At 38.8% G+C, this 18,728-nt stretch overlaps 1 protein-coding gene and 1 pseudogene across 2 annotated transcripts in view; both read right to left on the bottom strand.

Moving 5' to 3' along the window:
- PIBF1 (progesterone immunomodulatory binding factor 1) overlaps positions 1-18,728 on the bottom strand; it is a 190,450-nt gene that overhangs the window by 1,704 nt on the left and 170,018 nt on the right. For both annotated transcript variants that reach the window (XM_036457160.2, XM_036457161.2), the window contains exon 17: positions 6,829-7,002. In XM_036457160.2, the coding sequence (XP_036313053.1) occupies positions 6,829-7,002 (174 nt within the window). The remainder of the gene's footprint in view (positions 1-6,828; positions 7,003-18,728) is intronic.
- On the bottom strand, positions 914-12,934 carry LOC118729744 (annotated as a pseudogene).

Genomic DNA, 18,728 nt, shown 5'->3' with positions numbered 1-18,728 from the left:
AGTCCTTAGTATTAAAGGAGAAAGAAATTTCCTTGATAGGGAAAGGCCAAGTGCTGTCTATCAAGAGAATTCAAAGGGGGCTGAGCTGAATGCTAGTTTATTAACTGGTGATGAGAAATGTAATTGTCCGTTGGCCAGGAATGCCTGTTACTTTTGCCAGTCTTATTTTACATTTTTTTAAAGCTAAGTCACAGACCATAAAGAAAAATTAGAGTAAAGTTGGGGAGTTGCTTACTTCTCTTGTAATCAGATTGAGAGGTTTGGGTGACTGAAGAAAGGTGAGTCAGCAGCAAATCTAAGATTCTCACAATCACAGTCACAGAAGAACCAGTGTTTGTGAAATTGTAGGTCTCTTGAATTATATCTCAATAAAACTGGAAGGAAAAAAAACCCTGTAGCTTCTTAATCTATGGGTAAAAAAATATAAGACCAGATTTAAGGAAGAAAAATAATCGCACAGACTAGAACAGTGGTCAGCAAACCATGGCTCATGAGCCACATGCGGCTCTTTGGCCCCTTGAGTGTGGCTCTTCTACAAAATACCACAGTGTGGGTGAACCTATTTTGAAGAAGTGGAGTTAGAAGAAGTTTAAGTTTAAAAAAATTGACTCTCAAAGAAATTTCAATCATTGTACTGTTGATATTTGGCTCTGTTGACTAATGAGTTTGCCAACCACTGGACTAGAATACAAAATATCAGAGTACTTTGCCATTGCAGGGATTAAGCTGTGCCCTGAGAAACTGTGCTCTTCCCTAAGTCATGATGTAAAATGGTTTTCTTAACTATGGTTCCTGGACTAAATAAATGAATGAATGAATAAATAAATAAATAAATAAATAAAAATCTAAAAGCCACTTCTACACACCAAGTTACAGATCGTCGAGTTTATAGCAAAGGGTATAGAATTTGTACATCTCCACTTTCTTAGTCAACTGATACTAAAAGTTTTATTACTACTATCTGTATTTGGGAAGAAGCTAAATAAAACTTTCGGTATTAAAAAGGAACCTTAAGACTCCAAAAGGGCAGTAAAAGAATTTAATGGCAGACAGTACTTCTGATTCCTTTTATCTGTGTTGGTCCCTTGCAGACCATTCTCCCTCCATTCCTCTCCCTCCAGTACATTCTTTCTTCAGATGTGTTAATGAAGTAGATTTGCCACCGGTGTACCTCGTCCTGAGGATTAACTGCTTTTCTACTTCCTAAATGGACTTTTCAGATCTTTGATTAAAATTAATTTTATAGCCTGCTCCCATGTTCCTATCCATCCCTAGGTTACTGTGGGGGCACCTCACTTTGACTGTCATGTTCTAACTACTAATTAGAATACAGGGCCCCTTAGCATCTAATACATACTTACTTCTCTAATCCAGTCTCTTGACAGTCTCCTACATAAACTAAATGATTTGTAGTTGATATTAGTTTAATAGCACTTCATTGAGCACCTACTCTGTGCCAGTTCCTTGTTTTAGGTGATGGGGATATAAAAATGAATTAAGACCTTGTGACAAAACCTGCTGGCTGCCTGGCCTATATTTACTTTCCCCTTCTTAATAAGAGGACTCTAATTTTATTACCAGAGTAAAGGGCTCACCCAGGTAAAAACTACATTAAACAACCTCCTTTGCTACTGAGATGGCCATGTGACTAAGTTCTGGCCAATAGGATGTGAGTAGATGTTCGTTTGAACTTATGAAAACGCTTTTAGGAGGGAGATTGTATATTACCCATTTCTGCTTCCTGCTTCCAATGCAGATGTGATGGCTGAGGCTACAGCAAGCATATTGTGAATCTGAAGATAGAAGCCACATACCAAGGATGGTTGAAGAGAAAGGTAGAAGTAATTTAGTTCCCTGATGACTCCAAAGGGCCAAATATTAGGTCTTTAATGCTTATCTGAAAGTCTGAACAACTTGCTTAAGTCATTGAAATAGCAGTGGAAAGCAATTCCTGGATAATGATGCTTAACCTTTAAAAAATTAGTGTGTATTTTGTTTCATCTTTATCTTAGCTGGTGCTGGCCGCCGAGGGAAGGTGTTCCTTTTAAGAACTTAAAGCCTTCAATACTTAACTTGTTTTATCATTCTTGCAATTGTTTATTTGAATTAGTCACTCAATAAATTGTGTTTTCCTTAAAGTCATAAAATATTGTTCAATAAATGTTAGTTAAATGAATAGATTTATTTCTACTGTCATTTAAAAATCTAAATGCTTTATATATTAATGATATACAATAATAAAGTATTTAGTGAAGGATCCCTATATTATCCATAATTTTGACACTGAATACAATTACATTTTTGAATATTCAATAATTCTTCACCTTACAAGAATGTGAGAATGTGGCAGAAATCTTTATATCCTTAACACTCAGAACAGTGCTTGGCACAAAGGAGGTGCTCGATAAACATTTTTTGAATAAATAAATGGATGAATGATGCTTTGGTCTGCCATCACAGAAGCCTCTCAGTTCTACAATATTAAATTTGGACATAAAGTCTCATGAGAGTCTACATTCAAGTTTCCCTACATAATGTGAAAGAAAATGCCTCTACAGTAACAACAATATGGTTCCAATAACCGGACAACAACCACCCTGCATGGTGGGCAGTATTTATCATTCTTAGGAACACTGGGATTATTCATTGGTAGTGACAATAATGAGTAAAACAGGGAAGTAGTATAGTCTGTTGTATGAATTAAAGTTCACTGATCTGTTCAATCTTTCTAGGTAAACTTCTGCCTTCAGTCATGTGACTGTCTGAAATTCAAGTGGCCTGTTCATAGACTATATCACAGTGGCTTCTCATTTATATCAGTATCTATGTTTAATCACAACTAAATTCAAATAAATTCCAACACAGATAACAGTGATTCTGGAAAGTTGATTTCTTATTCTCATGAGATGTATATTCCTCATTTCCAGATATTTTTATCAGTAAGATACTGTCTATCCTATGTTTCAGATACTGGAAGCTTCTAAGTGAGATCACTGATTGGCAAATTATGGCCTCTAGTCTGTCTGTGTTTGGATTGCCTGCTAAGAATGGATTTGACATTTAAAAACAACAACAAAAAACAAAGAAACAAAGAGGATATGAAACAGAGATTGTATGTAGCTACAAGCCTAAATAGTTACCGTCTAGATCTTTAAAGAAAAATTTGCCAACTCCTAATAGATGACTATTTAATCAATTGGGCATAATAAATCAATTCATATATACAATTAACTGATTTTTATTTTGGAAACTCCACTCTTTAACCTATTTAAACACTAATGTTTCTTTTATATTAGCATATTAAAAAGATTATTTATCCTTCTCACCCAAAAGCTGGCACTTCAGGTAATAAATTTTGTTATTCCTCTTCAGTTATTTTTTTAGAGAGGAAAGGGAGAAGGATAGGAGAGATAGAAACATCAATGATGAGAGAGAATCATTGATCAGCTGCCTCCTGCACACCCCCTACTGGAAATTGAGCCTGAAACCTGGGCATATGCCCTGATTGGGGACTCAAACCTGTGACCTCTTGGTTTCTGGTTCGACGCACAATTAATTGCCGGGCCATACTGACTGGGCTAATTTTGCATTATCACCACATAGTCTTGATTTGATAGTATTATCTCTAAATTTTCATAAGGACATAGCTGAACTCATACCTCTTTTAAAACTTTTTCTGTTATAAAAAAATAAAGTTGTAGAAAAATAGATAAGCGCAAAGAAGGAAATAAAAACTACCCAATTAATACTTTATATTTTTATTCTTCATTTCATTCTCACTGCATAACCTTATTTGAGTTTCAGGCAAAATCTTACTACTACTTATTTACCAGTTAGAGTCAGGATTTCAGGATACCAGAATCAAGTTACAAAGCTAAAGTCAGAAATGTGGGAGGTCGGGGTCAGAAGGAATAATAGTTCATTGCTTAAAACAGAGAAGAGTCAGCAAAGCCATCCCAGAGGGTGAAAGGCTTTAGATCTCTGGCTGTATCTTGTGGTTTTCATCCGACCCTATGTTTCCCATTGACATCTATGTTGTCCGTCTGCTTTCTTCCTGTAGATTGTAATATAAGGGACACATCAGAGTGTCTGTCATAATCTCAGCCAACTTTCTAAGAAAAACTTGCCTGGCAATGATCCTTCTGAATAAACAGCCCTGGGCAGCTCTATTTGGTGCCATGTGACCCCTGCTCACTATAATGGCAGCCATTCAGTAGGCTGGCTAATACCCGTCACAAGCCTGGCCACAAAGGATATCACCCAACAAGGATGAGCTGTGCCAATTAGATTCTTGCTCCAGGAAAATACAGGGAGGACTAGCTTTTAAGAGGGTAGATGTGGGAAGGTACACAGAAACGTCTCAGGAGAAGGAGCCGTGAGCAACTTAATGAGGAAGTGGAAAATACGAATAACCAGAAACAGAGAGAAGCAAAGAGAAGCTGATGTACTGCTCGAGGAAAAGATCCACAGACTCAGCTGCAGAAATTCACATGGCTGCCTTGTATCCAGGCTGGTAAACTGAGGCTTCCTGTTTTCTCCGTCCTGTCAGCTTGGTCTCCATTATTGCCATATAGATTCTTACAGCAGTTATCCTTATTTACTCTAGACTGTAACTGTCACTTTTAAAAATTTTAATTAAAAAACGTTTTTATTAATTTTAGAGCGGAAGAAAGAGATAGAAACATCAATGTTGAGAGAGAATCATTGATTGGCTGCCTCCTGCATGCCCCCTACAGCAAGCATGTCAAACTCGAGGCCGATGAGCTGCATACAGCCCACAACGAATATTTTTGCGGCCTAGCCAATATAATGGTAAGAAACATTTCAATAAAAATTTCATAACTTAATTTTTACAATATCCTGTTTTATATATCTAGAGGCCCAGTGCACAAATTCCTGCACTGGGATCACTCAGCCTGGCCTGTGGGATCGGGTTGAAACTGGCTCTCTGACATCCCTGGAGGGGTCCTGAATTTCGAGAGGTGCACAGTCAGGGCTAGAGAGGGAGCAGGAAGTTGGCCAGCTGGGGAGGAACTGAGAGAGGGCTCCAGGGCATGTCCGGCCCATCTCACTCAGTCCTAACCAGTCTGACCCCAGCAGCAAGCTAATCAACCAGTCAGAGCATCTGCTCCCTGGTGATCAGTGCATGTTATAGTGAATGGTTGAGTGGCCTTAGCATATCATTAGCATATTATGGTTTGATTGGTTGAACAGCCGACCGGATGACCAGACACTTAGCATATTAGGTTTTTATTATATAGGATTATTAATAACGGAACTACAATGTTCGTTAATGTCTGATTACTATAGTCATGTTGCATTTGTTTCCCTTATGTGCCTTACTCGCAGGTGCACCATTTCTCTCCACTAATATTAGTAGCAAATATTTTAGCAGCCGATTGCCACGTCATTAATCTTGGACTGACTTGTTTGCTACGCGCAACAGGAAATATTTTGCTTTCGGAGAACAAGAAAAATAGGTATATTTGTGTTATGCTTATTAATTTGTGTAGCTATTCAATAGTGTCTGGGAAGTTAATGTTCAAGAAAAAATATTAATTTTATTAAAGTGTTCTATTATTTTATGTTAACAATTACTCATTTATTTCAGCCTTTTGTAGTCAGCATGTCTCTATCAAAATAAACCTGTTTCTATGAAAATTAAAGTTTTTTTTTTTTTTTTTTTGCAGCCCCCATAAACTTAAACCTTGTTTATTGGCCCAGCCTTTGAGTTTGACATGCTTGCCCTATAGGGATCAAGCCTGCAACCCAGACTTTTGCCCTGAACAGAAATCAAACCTTGGTTCATAGGTCTATGCTTAACTATTGAGCCACTGAGGCTGGCCACTTCTTTTTTACTTTAAAAGGTTGAACTCTGTAATCACCTCATTGATCTTGAGTAGCATTATCTGAATGTATAATCAAAGAGCTTAGATCAGAAGCTCCCATACTTGACTGATTATTATAATCATCTAGGGAGTTTAAAAATAATAGATTCTGAGGACTCACCGAATCAGAATATCGCAGTTAAAATTGCCTTTCTATCGCTATTTCTACTATTTGTTAAAACATCACTTTCAAATTGTTCTAATTTCTTATTCTTCAACTAATTTCTGTGCATATACATTTCTACCCAATATAAGCATTTCATTTAACATTAATATCATTGATTTCATACTTTATGAGGAAACAGAGCAAACTGTACTGTTTTACAAATAAAAGGAGATGGGCAATACTTTGCATCCCTTTTATTCTTTAAAAAATAGGTATATTTTAAAAATTAATTTCAAAGAGTAAGGGAGAGAGAGAGACAGAAACATTAATGATGAGAGAGAATCATTTATTGGCTGACTCTTGTACACCCCACACTGGGGATGGAGCCCCAACCAGGCCATGTACCCTGACTGGGAATCAAACTCTGACCTCCTGGTTCATAGGTCAACGCTCAACCACTGACCCACACTGGCTGGGAAATTCTTATTAAAATAAACATTTATATACACGTCTTCCCTATTCCCCTATAATTAGTCCTTGGAGACTTAAGGAGGTAAATTTGAGATTAAGGTTAATTTTTGGGCAAGTCCAACATATTAACTAGAAAAATAAAACCCAATTATCAGCTATAAGATAGGATGTATAAATATCCTACTGAAGCTTCCCTTTTCTGAATATGTATACGAGGTATACAGATATTTCTAGGACCTTTCATTAAACTACTAAAATTAGTTTAAAACCAATATGAACAAGAAAGAGGCAAAGAGATTTAAGTAAAACATATTTAGTGAAAAACAGATTAAAATTTTAAGTTGTTTTTCTTTTTGTACTTACAAAGAGTGTTGGTTTAGGTATAAATATATTATCTTCATGTTCTCTAGGCACATTCAAAATCTTTGATTTTTGATTTTCTGTCACATTTTTTGATTCCGTTTTAGTAAGAAGTAACCTGTCCTCAGAACGCTGACTACGCATATTAGTGAGAATCTGCTTCATAACTGCCAATTCCTGTTGATATATGAAAATAGAAAACAGCAAGTATGATTTCAGTACATCTATAGTAATGAGAGCATAATATGCTAATTAGACCAGATGTCCTTCTGGAAGTCCTTCCAGAGGACCTTCAGACGAAACGGGGGCTGCTAGGGAAGCCCGAGTCTCCGGAGTCAGAGGAAAAGTCGCCGGCAGCTGGGGGAAGGAAGGTCTACTGTTGCACAAATTTTGTGCATCAGGCCTCTCATAGACTAATAAGGACTGACATTAAAACTTATTTTTATTTTTTGGAGTAGAAGAAACAGTTGAAGCAATTATACTATATAAAGTAACATATTAATGAACAATAACAGACATGGCACTCACAGTCACTGACAGCTTTAGTATGATAAACAATAAATGTCATCCCATAGTCTAATGGTTCCTAAGTTTTTCTGCACAATGGAGTCATCCGAGGAGCTTCAAAATCTACTGAATCCTGTGTCCACACAGGATTATAAAATAATTGGGTTGGGGAGCAACCTCAGCATTGAACATTTTAAAAGATCTCTAGGTGATTCTAAGGACAAACAAATTTGGAAATAATTGGCATAGTTACATTCCACAACAATTTTTCTACATGTTTGTTGAGTAAATTATTTAGGCATTTAACTTTTTCTACTCGTAAACTATACAATTTCCTTCTGAAATCTTTTATGAAGATGGGAGGGAATAAAAGAGTCCAAATTTTTTTTCTTGCTTACTAATCAGCACTCAAAAAATAATTTAAAAACATCTTCAGAATGTAACCATGGCCGAAACCAGTTTGGCTAGCACATGTGTCAAACACAAGGCCCGCGGGCCAAATCCGTCCCACCAGGCCTTGCAATGTGGCCCGCACCACGCTGTCATCACTGCACTCCGCTGCGTTTCCATCACAGTGACAGTTTATGACTGTTCAGTAAACCATTCGGCCCGCGATTTAGGCTGGATTTTAGATTTTGGCCCCTTCTCTGATTGAGTTCGACACCCCTCAGAGCATCAGCCTGCGGACTGAAGGGTCCCGGGTTTGATTCCGGTCAAGGGCATATACCTTGGATGTGGGCATATTCCTAGGAGGGGGCATGCAGGAGGCAGCTGATTGATGTTTCTAACTCTCTCTTCCTCTCTGTAAGAAAATCAATAAAATGTATATTAAAAATAAATAAATAAATAAATAAATAAAGAATGTAACCATGGCATTCCCTATTGTCTTACAAATGAAAAATGGAGTTAGCTTTATCCAGTTGCTGTTTGGACTAAGAATTATTATCTGAACTTGTTAAGGAACTCAGGTAAAAATTTTCACTCATTCTCTCTTCCAAGTCTATTTTCTTTCTCTCTCTAGTCAAATTTTTAGCACCTAACATTACTTAGTGGATATTTGTGATTAATCACCACATTGATTCAATCAAACACAAGCATGTGGACAGAGGACAGAATAAACTCTCCTTTATTATATGTAGAACAGTGGGAGGCTTTTTATTTCATCTTCATGCCAAGACACAAACTAACAGTGATAGAAAGATGTTCTGCTCGCTTTTACTAATCTGTTTATAGACATCAGCTCTGTGTCAGAGCAAGTTCCTACAGGCCTTTTTTTTCTTTCTGGCTGTCATTAGTTCTATTTAGAACCATCTAGCTTGAGTGGGTATTTAAAAACAGAGCTGTTGAGTTTAAGCCACAAGCTTAATAAATCTTAGGGCCAAGCGAGGAGCTGGAAGAAATGGCACTGGAATCTTCTTTCTCCTTTTGCAATACTGGGGTTGGCTAGGCCAACGCAAATGAGAATGGCTACATCTCAGACTTGGCCAATATTTGAGCCTTTTGAAGGCTCTTTTTGTATTCAAGAGTATGTTATTTCATTTATATGCTCCCCTAGAGTGAAGTAAATGACCACTGATTTAATGTTAAACATTCCTGGCATTATGGCAGCTTTCTGCCCCTGTTCTACTTACTACAAGAAGTAGAAGGGAAAGGGAGATGACAGTCTCTCAGCACATCCAAAGAAAATTTCTACCTGAAATTTTCCCACCTCCCTTTAGTGGCCATAACTTTTTTTTTTATCTTGGCATGAAGGTTAAAAAAAAAAAGGAAAAAAATATCCTCCTCTCTTCCCTCTAGGTCCCCCCCACCCCCTACTTCTAGTCTACAGATAAATAAGGTAAAGGAAATCATACTTGCAGGGGGTAGAGGGTAGGCAATGAGCATGAGGAGGAAGAAAAAGAAGAAGCTGCATGTGTACTAGGCAAAGGTTTGGCCCCTAAGTGTCCTAGAGATCATTTTTTGTTTCTCTGTTGCTGGTATAGGAGCAGTTATAGAAAACAGATGATGCCTGAAGTAGAAGACAGAAGAGAAATCAAACGTGTTTGCTTTATCTGGAAGAGGATCATCCAAACGTAGGGTTCTGTCAAAGCACTGCTTTTTTTTTTTTTAATTTTTATTAAGGTATTATATGTTACATATCTTACCATTGTCCCTCACCCCCACTCCCATACATGCCCTCATCCCCCAGAGTTTTGCGTCCACTGGTTATGCTTATATGCATGCACACAAGTCTTTCGGTTGATCTCTTATCTCCCCCAAGCACTGCTTTTTTTGAATATACTTTTATTGATTTCAGAGAGGAAGGAAGAGGGAGAGAGACATATAAACATAAATGATGGGAAAAAATAATCAATTGGCTACTTTCTGCATGCCACCCACTGGGGATTGAGCCAGCAAGCTGGGCATGTGCCCTGACCGAGAATTGAACCCTGACCTCCTGGTTCATGGGTCTAGGCTGAACCACCGAGCCACCCCAGGCAGGCTCAAGGCACTACTTTTGTTCACTGATAGCATTAAACAGTGTTAGCATGGTTTGTGAAACCCAGATAAGGAACATTTCAAAAGCAACAAGTTTCTGTAAAATTTCTGTTAGGATAATACAATGGGTACGAAAATAAAATATAAAACAATTTTGTTCAGTTTTACTATGTTTGATCATATAGATGATCCCTTTCATATAATTGGTAAATTTGAGAATAGAAAATTCTACTTTAACAAAAAATAGATCAAATAGTATCCAAAATATCATCATCTACTGAACACACAGAAAGCCAAGCACATGTAGTGGCAATATACACTGAGTGACCAGATTATTATGAATTCTGAACGCATAATAATCTGACCACTCAGTGTATAACCTATATAATAAAAGGCTAATATGCAAATTGTCCCCTCGACCAGGAGTTCAACCAGCAGACAGGCTGGCGAACCACCTATGTCTCTTCCCCCTGGCTAGGCTGGCTGGACCCCACTCATGCACTGGGTGTCTAATATATATATTAGAGGTCCAGTGCACAAAATTCATGCAATGGCAGGGAGGGGTGTCCCTCAGCCCAGCCTGCACCTTCTCCAATCTGGGACCCCACGAGGGATGTCCAACTGCCTGTTTAGGATCAGGCCTAAACGGAAGGTCAGACATCCCTCTCACAATCCAGGACTGCTGGCTCCCAACTGTTTGCCTGCCTGCCTTCCTGATTACCCTTATCCGCTTCTGCCTACCAGCCTGATCACCCTCTAATCACTCCCCTGCCAGCCTGATTGATGCCTAACTGCTTCCCTGCCAGCCTGTTTGCCCTTAACTGCCCTCCCCATGCAGGCCTGGTCACCCTTAACTGCCCTCCCCTACAGTCCTGGTCCCTCCCAACTGCCCTTCTCTGCAGGCCCAGTTGTCCCAAACTTCTCTCCTCTGCTGGCCTGGTCACCTCTAATGACCCTCCTATGCAGGCTTGATTGCCCCAACTGCCCTCCCTTGCAGGCCTGGTCTTTCCCAACTGCCCTACCCTGCTGGCCTGGTCCCTCCCAACTGTTCTACCCTGCTGGCCATCTTGTGTCCACATGGGGAAGACATCTTTGACCACATGGGAGTATCCATCTTGTGTTGAAGTGATGGTCAATTTGCATATTACTTAAAAAAATATATTTTATTGATTTTTTAGAGAGGAAGGGAGAGATATAGAGAGTTAGAAATATCGATGAGAATCATCGATCAGCTGCATCCTGCACAGCCCCCATGGGGGATGTGCCCCGCAACCAAAGTACATGCCCTTGACTGGAATTGAATCTGGGACATTTCAGTCCGCAGGATGACGCTCTATTCTCTGAGCCAACCTGGTTTCAGCATATTATTCTTTTATTAAGTAGGATAGAGGCCTGGTGCACAGGTGGGGGCCTGCTGGTTTTCCCTGATGAGTGTCTCAGATCAGTGTGCGGGCTCCCTTGGGGAGTGAGGCAGCCTGGGCGAGGGGCTTCTGGTGGTTTGCAGACTGGCCATGACCCCCAGCAACTCAACTGGAGGTCCTGGCATCTGGGGCAGTTGGACATCTGCCAAGAACACCCAGACTGCGAAAGGGCTCAGGCTGGGCTGAGCCTCCCCTCCTTTCCCCCCCGCAAGTGCATGAATGTCATGCACTGGACGTTTAGTATATATATTTGTATATATGCGCGTGCACACACACACAGACACACACACACACTGGCCATATTATGCGTTCAGAGATCATAATAATCTGGCCACTCTGTATTAGTACTAGGTGAGAAGTCAAAGACACAGCCATTTCTGACTCTATTATTAATTGTGTAAATACAGACAATGTACTCTGGTTCAATGAGTTTCAGTTTCCTAATTGATAAAATGTATGCTTGTGTTACCTTTTCGGATTTTTGCCAATCTGATAAGTTTTTGGGTATGTTTGTTTTGCATTTCTTCTACTGTGAGGTTCAATAGCTTTTCATATATATATATATATATATATATATATATATACACACACACATATATATATATTTATCTATCTATATAGATAGATCTATATATATATATAGATATAGATATTTATAGATATATAGATATTTCCTTTTCTACTGGGTGATTGGTCATTTTCTTATACTTTTCAAGGAGCTCTTTATATGTTAGAGATATCAGCCCTTTGAAACATGAATAGCACTTTTTTTCAATTAATTTTTATTTGACTTTATTTACACTTTTTTTTTGCTATCTACTTTATGATTCTGATGTAGCTGAATATGTCAGTTTTCAACTTTCTAGCCTTCTTCATGGTTCTTCTTCCATTTTCCTCAAGTTACTTTTATGGTTTCTTTTTCTTTTATTTTTCAAACATTTAGATCTTTGATCTGTTTCAAGTTTATTCTGGGCTTTGGTGATAAGTGTGGTGAATTGAACATTTTTTTTTTTTTTAGGGTGACACAAAGTTTTCTTTAATTATTCTATGGGGGAGGGGGAAGACACCACACTTCCACTCAATTAAAATAAACATTATTATCAGCACGGAAGTCTTTATTTTTCCCCACTTATGCCATGAATTCATAGGGAATGGGTCCCAGCAGCTCAGGCTCCTTTCCATTGGTTCTCACGAAGTATGCTTCTCTGGGTGGAGCAGGCTGACGCTTCAATTGAACCCAGGTACCTTTCTCTTTGGCTTCCTTCTTTTTCTGATCATTTTCCTTCACACGTTTCAGGAAGCTATTTCGGCTCTTAAGAGTGCTTAATATGCTCAATACGTACATTAATTTTCTTAGCAAGAATCTTGCCCTTAACTTGCTTGTTCACAATAATGCCCACTGCATGCTGGGTGACATTGTGGACTCTTCCAGTTTTGCCATGGTAACATTTGTGGGGCATTCCTTTTTGAACAGTGCCCATTCCCTTGATGTCCACAATATCACCTTTCTTGTAGATTCGCATGTATGTGGCCAAAGGAACAGCTCCATGTTTTCTAAAAGGCCTAGAGAACATATAGCGGGTGCCTCTCCGCTTTCCCTTTGTGCTAGTCATTTTGGCGAATTAGTCTGTACAACCACGGCCGCCGGGAGCCACGCGCAGGGCCGACCTGGAAGATGGCGGTTCCGACCGGAAAGGGGGATTGAACATCTTTCCCCCCCCATGGCTATTTTGTAATAACAACACTATGTACTGCATAGACAAATTTTCCGCATTGATTTGAGATGCTAACTTTACCATATGTTAAACATCCATAAGTGTATGGTTTATTTCTGGGCCTTTAAACTGTACTCCAATGGTCTTTTTATTCATTCATGCACCAGTGTTCTACTATTTCAATATTTTATGATTGAAGGGTTTTCTGGCTATATTCTTAGAGATAGGGGCTCAAAATCATATCATTTATTTTAGCTCCTATTTCAAGCTTGACTTTTATAGTTACTCCCCTTTCTTCTTTGAGTTCTGTCTTTTCCTCCTCAATGGATATAATATATGCCCTTTAAAAAATATTACCTAAGAATATCTAGCGTCTTAATCATAATGTTTGCAGAAATCAATTTTGACTGTTTTTAAGACTGATGCACAGTTGTTATTCTGAAATTTATTTTTATTGCACATTTTGGCAAGTTCCATTATTTTGTGCATCTCTCTTTTTGTTACTTGATGGCATACAGTCTAGTATGTTTTCAGGAGAGGATACTGTGGAAGAAGGTATTGTGCTTTCCTTCAGAATTTAGATGGGATTACTTCTCTGTTCCAAAGTCAAATTTCTGAGAACTCTGATGTCAAGTTGATTTCTGTATCTTTCAACGTATTTTTCTCTCTCTGAAATCTATATTGTTTAGCTATTCCTTAACTTCCATCTTTTTACCTTTTCTAAGTCTTAGGAGAATTTGCTGATCTCTGCTCATATCTTTATACTGGCATTTTTACTTAATACAGCAACTTCATAATTTTTATTTTATGATTTTAGCAAAATTTTAAAATATCACAAATTTTTACCACCACTATTTGTTCATTTATTTATTTACTAGAGGCCTGGTTCATGAAAATTCATGCACTGGTTGGGGGGGGGGAATTCCCTCAGTCTGGCCTTCCTCCTGTCATAGTCCGGGAGCCCTCAGGGGCTGGAGGAGATCCGGTGATCAGAAGGCAATGCTCCCCGCACACTCCTGCTGCTGCCTCTGCTGCCAACACAAGCTTTGGCCAGCCATGGTTATCTGAGCCCCGGGCCAACTGTGGGTGGCTGAGCAGCTGCTATCTGAGGCTTTCTGTGCCTCAGGCTGGCCCTGGGTGGCAGGGGAGCTGAGGGGACTGGGGGACTTTGGAGGCAGGCGTGCTGCATGCCTGCTGCCCTGGCGAGGCTGAGGGACTGAGTGCTGCCATCTTGTGGCTGTGGGCACTGCCATCTTTGAGCGTGTGGCAGTTAATTAACATATTACCTCCTTATTGGCTGTGGGTGCTGCCATATTTTGTGAAGGCATGGCAGTCAATTAGCATATTCCCTCTATTAGATAGGATTTCCTTTTTTTTTTTTTTTTTTTAAACACATGAATTATGTTTTAATCTTGTTTGGTTATCTTTTGGGGGCTGATAATGCACACCTTTTTCTGATTTGACCCAGGGCTCTGAGCACTTCTCCAGATAGGGTTGAATGAAAAGACTGCAGCAACAGATATGATCAGCATGTCCATGAATTTGAGACTACTCTGGGGTAAAGCAGACTCTATAATCCCAGGGATTTTTAAAAGGGGAGATCACCACTAACCTCTCCCCTAACTCTGCATCACAGACAAGCTTAAACCTCCTGAAGCCAGAGTGAGCATGAGGCCGTACCACCTTTGATACAGACACTAAACCAACCCTGACGTTGCTCACAGGGGAGGTTGCCCAACCCAACCCACACCCCTGTGGTGGTCCATCAGGACTGGGTCCTGAGATATAACACCCCACTCCATCCCCACTAGCTGGAACCCACAGTGCCTAGTGCCATTTCAGTCTCCCACTGTTTCTTGTTTTATGAAAAGACTACTTTCTCGAATCTTTCTGAAGAAACCAATTACAATGCTTTGTAAGTTCTTTCTTGCTCCAGAATTTCCTTTTGTTTCCTTTGGGGAAGAGGTTCAGTTTATCTGCTTATTCTGATTTTTTTTCTTTTGTGCTATTCATTTTCTTGCATTTTCTGATGGCCTTTGGTTGTGTCTTCCAACTTATGAACCAATGAGCAGATTAAATGTTTTCTTTCTGCTGTTATGGGTCATTCATCTGAATTAGAGAGTACAACATCTATACATGTGAACAAGAAAATCTGTCTAGCAGACTTTCCTCTAAGGTCCTCAGGCAGAATACAGGTTCTCTTCTCCAAAAGAAAAATGTGAAATGTCTTAATCCGGAGCCTCTTCATTTGGATAGTTGTAGCCTATCTCCAGCAATTCACTCAGCAACTTTGAAGCCATTTCTCCAAATACATTTTAAAATTCCTGTATGTGTGTGTTTAAATTATAAAGCATTACTTGCTCATTGTAAAATTCAGATACTGAAAAAGCACCATGTCTAATCCTCTTTTTTCTTTTTATCACTTGTTAGATACCTTTAAATGCTATTCTATAACACAGTCTGGTTTACAATAATATTCATTAATTCTTTTTTATACCATAATTGCCCTTTTATTTTAAAAAATTACAGGAAATAATTTTTAGAAAATCTTATTTTATGGAAGTACTGCTTATATCAAACATTTTATATCACTATCAATTCCATTGAAGAGCTGCCTTTTTTTAAGGTACTAATTCTGATTGATGGAACACTTGCCCTTGAAATAGAAAGTTTCCATTACTTATTCAAATGTCAAAATTAAGATTATTAAGAAGTATATTGCTTTATGGTTGGCCAAAATGCTCTAGCACATCTTAGGTAAATAATAATCTTTTTTAAAACTATGAGGTCATTCTGTTTAAAACTTTTAAGAATACCCACAGAAAATAGATAATATTTATTCAAACTACACTTTGAAGGGCTGGGCTATTATAGACACTTATATGTGAAGCAGCTCTTTAAAGAAATAAGATGCCTATACAGGTCTGTCTAATGTAACACACATACTGAAATTAATAAAACCTGGAAGAGGAATAGTGTTATGCTATGTTCTGATCGCCAGTCACACCTGAGACTCTGCCAGCTGCAAAGGAAAGTCTGGCTTTAGAAACATCTATATGTATAAAACCCTAATATGCAAATAGACCAAAAAGTGGAACAATTGAACAACCAAACAACTGGTTGCTATGACGTGTGCTGACCACCAGGGTGCATGTGGAACATAGCAGGCATTGGCAGCAGGCGGCAGAATGTGGAACATGGTGGGCATCGGCCGTGGTGGGATGGTGGAGCAGGTGAGCAGGGGTGCCAGGCCAAAGTGGGGCACTGGTCCCTGTCATGGGGCAAGCTTCTGATGGTTACTGAAAATTCTTTGCTCCCATGTGCTCACACCTGCTGCTGGTGCTGGCTCCGTTTGCACTCACTGCTGACACCTGCTGACACCAGTGGCTGCCAGCCCCAATCGCCCTGAGGCCTTCTCCACCTCCCCCTGCTCTTGAGGGGCGATGGGGCCAGCAGCCATCTATCGCACCTGGTGCTGATGACAGCCCCATTTGCACACACTGCTGGCGCCAGCGCCAATTGCTCTGCGCTGTCAGTGAGTGCAAGAGGGGCCGGTGCCAGCAGTGTGTGGGAGCGGTGGTGACGGGAGTGGGGCTGCCAACAGACAGGGGACTGGGAGCCATGGTGGGAGGGGCTGGCAGTGGCATGGAGGATGGGTTGTGAGCAGTGGCATGGAGGATGGGCTGTGACTCATCTCTGTGCCCACTGCAGCCTCATGGCCCACAGTTCTTTTCAATGTGCAGGAATTTGTGCACTGGGACTCTAGTGACTTAAATAACAGTGGAATTTCAAAAACAATTACTGCCTTTTCATCATCATGTACAGAAGTGTTTTATTTATTTATTTTTATTTATTTATTTATTTATTTAAAATATATATATATTATTGATTTTTCACAGAGAGAAAGAGAGAGGGATAGAGAGTTAGAAACATCAATGAGAGAGAATCATCGATCAGCTGCCTCTTGCACACCCCCTACTCGGGTGTGCCCGCAACCAAGATACATGCCCTTGCCCGGAATCGAACCTGGGACCTTTCAGTCCACAGACCGATGCTCTATCCACTGAGCCAAACCAGTTTCAGCAGAAGCGTTTTATTTTTTAAGCTTCTCATGCATATGAATAGTTTAGGCACAAATGATCTACTAAGTGTTTGATTTAAAAACAATAATATTCATTAGTTCTGACATGCTTTTATGCTCATTTTGAAAAAATTAATAGTATATGTGTTATAATTGTAGCATATCAAATACAGAGAAAAATTACAGTAACTTTAATAATTAATGAACCAGTCATTAAAATTAATAAATGTAGACTTACTTTTGAAATTACAATTGAAACTTAGGCTAAAACTAAAACAAAACAAAACAATAAGAAACACACTGTAGTAAAATAACTACTCTTCAAAATTGAAGAAGTCAAGGGCAAGAACTTTCTTAAGAAACGTCCAGATGATGATAATGATGATGATGATGATTGTTATTGTACAAATAATCTCTATGAAAGAGATATATTGTTGTCTTGAATCCAAAAGCACATAGCTTGGCCATTTATATAAACTATTTGCATAGAATAGTGCTTATTAAAACAGCTCAACTGCAGAGCAGCTGCTTAACAGTATTGCATAGTTCATGAAAATAAATTGCTGAAAGTTGTAAACTCTGCAAAGATGTTGGCAAGGGGACACATAGATGGCATTTCTTGATGAAAATAGCTCTGACAAGTATAATGCAAACTATGTGCTCCACTGCAGGTTAAATGTAATTGCTTTTATATAGCAATACCAAAGTTTCATGACTAACAAGTCAGATAATTCTGGGTAGCACTTCTACTTGAGACAACATGATGTGAAAACTTACCATATTTAATTGTTTTTATTAAAAATATTTTTATTGATTTCAGAGAGGAAGGGAGAGGGAGAGATAGAAACATCAATGCTGAGAGTGAATCATTGATGGCCTGCCTCCAGCATGCCCCACACTGGGGATTAAGCCCACAATTTGGGCATGTGCCTTGACTGGGAATCAAATGAGACCTCCTGGTTCACAGGTTGAGGAATGCTCAACCGTTGAGACATTTAAAACAATACATACAACATTTAAACTTCACTTAAAAGGGTATTTGATAAACATTTTATTATGAACATTTTTAAAGAATCAAAAAGAAGAGAGCCTAGTACATTTAATCTTTAGTTCTATTGTTCAACTTTGACAATTATCAACATTTTTCTATTTTTTAAAAAACTTTATTGAGATATTATTAACATACCATTTAGCCATCCATTTAAAGTATATCAATTAATGGTTTTTAGTAATGTTCAACCATTACTGTAGTTAATATTTGAAATATTTTATGTCCTCAAAAAGAACTCCTGATTCCTTTAGCTATCACTTCTCTATTCCACTTTGCCCCCAACTTCCATGCCCTAAGTAACCACTAATCTACTTTCTGTCTCTGTAGATTTCCCTGTTGTAGTCACCTTATATGAATGGTATCATATAAGATGTGGTCCTTTGTGACTGGCTTCGTTCATTTTGCATAATATTTTGCCAAAGTTCATTTATGTTATAACATATATCAGTATTAATTCCATCTTTATGGTTGAGTACCATCCTACTATATCGCTATCACACATTTTGTTTTCTATTCATCAACTGATGGATATTTGGGTTATATCTACCTTTTAGCTACTGTGAATAATGCTGCTTTAAACATTTGTGCACAAATTTTTGTGTGGATGTTGTCAGTTCTCTTGGGTGTACACTTCAGAGTGGAATTGCTGG

The sequence above is a fragment of the Pipistrellus kuhlii genome, unplaced genomic scaffold (assembly GCF_014108245.1).
Source record: "Pipistrellus kuhlii isolate mPipKuh1 unplaced genomic scaffold, mPipKuh1.p scaffold_m20_p_3, whole genome shotgun sequence".
Taxonomy (NCBI): Eukaryota; Metazoa; Chordata; class Mammalia; order Chiroptera; family Vespertilionidae; genus Pipistrellus; species Pipistrellus kuhlii.
This window is presented reverse-complemented; position numbering and strand designations above follow the sequence as displayed.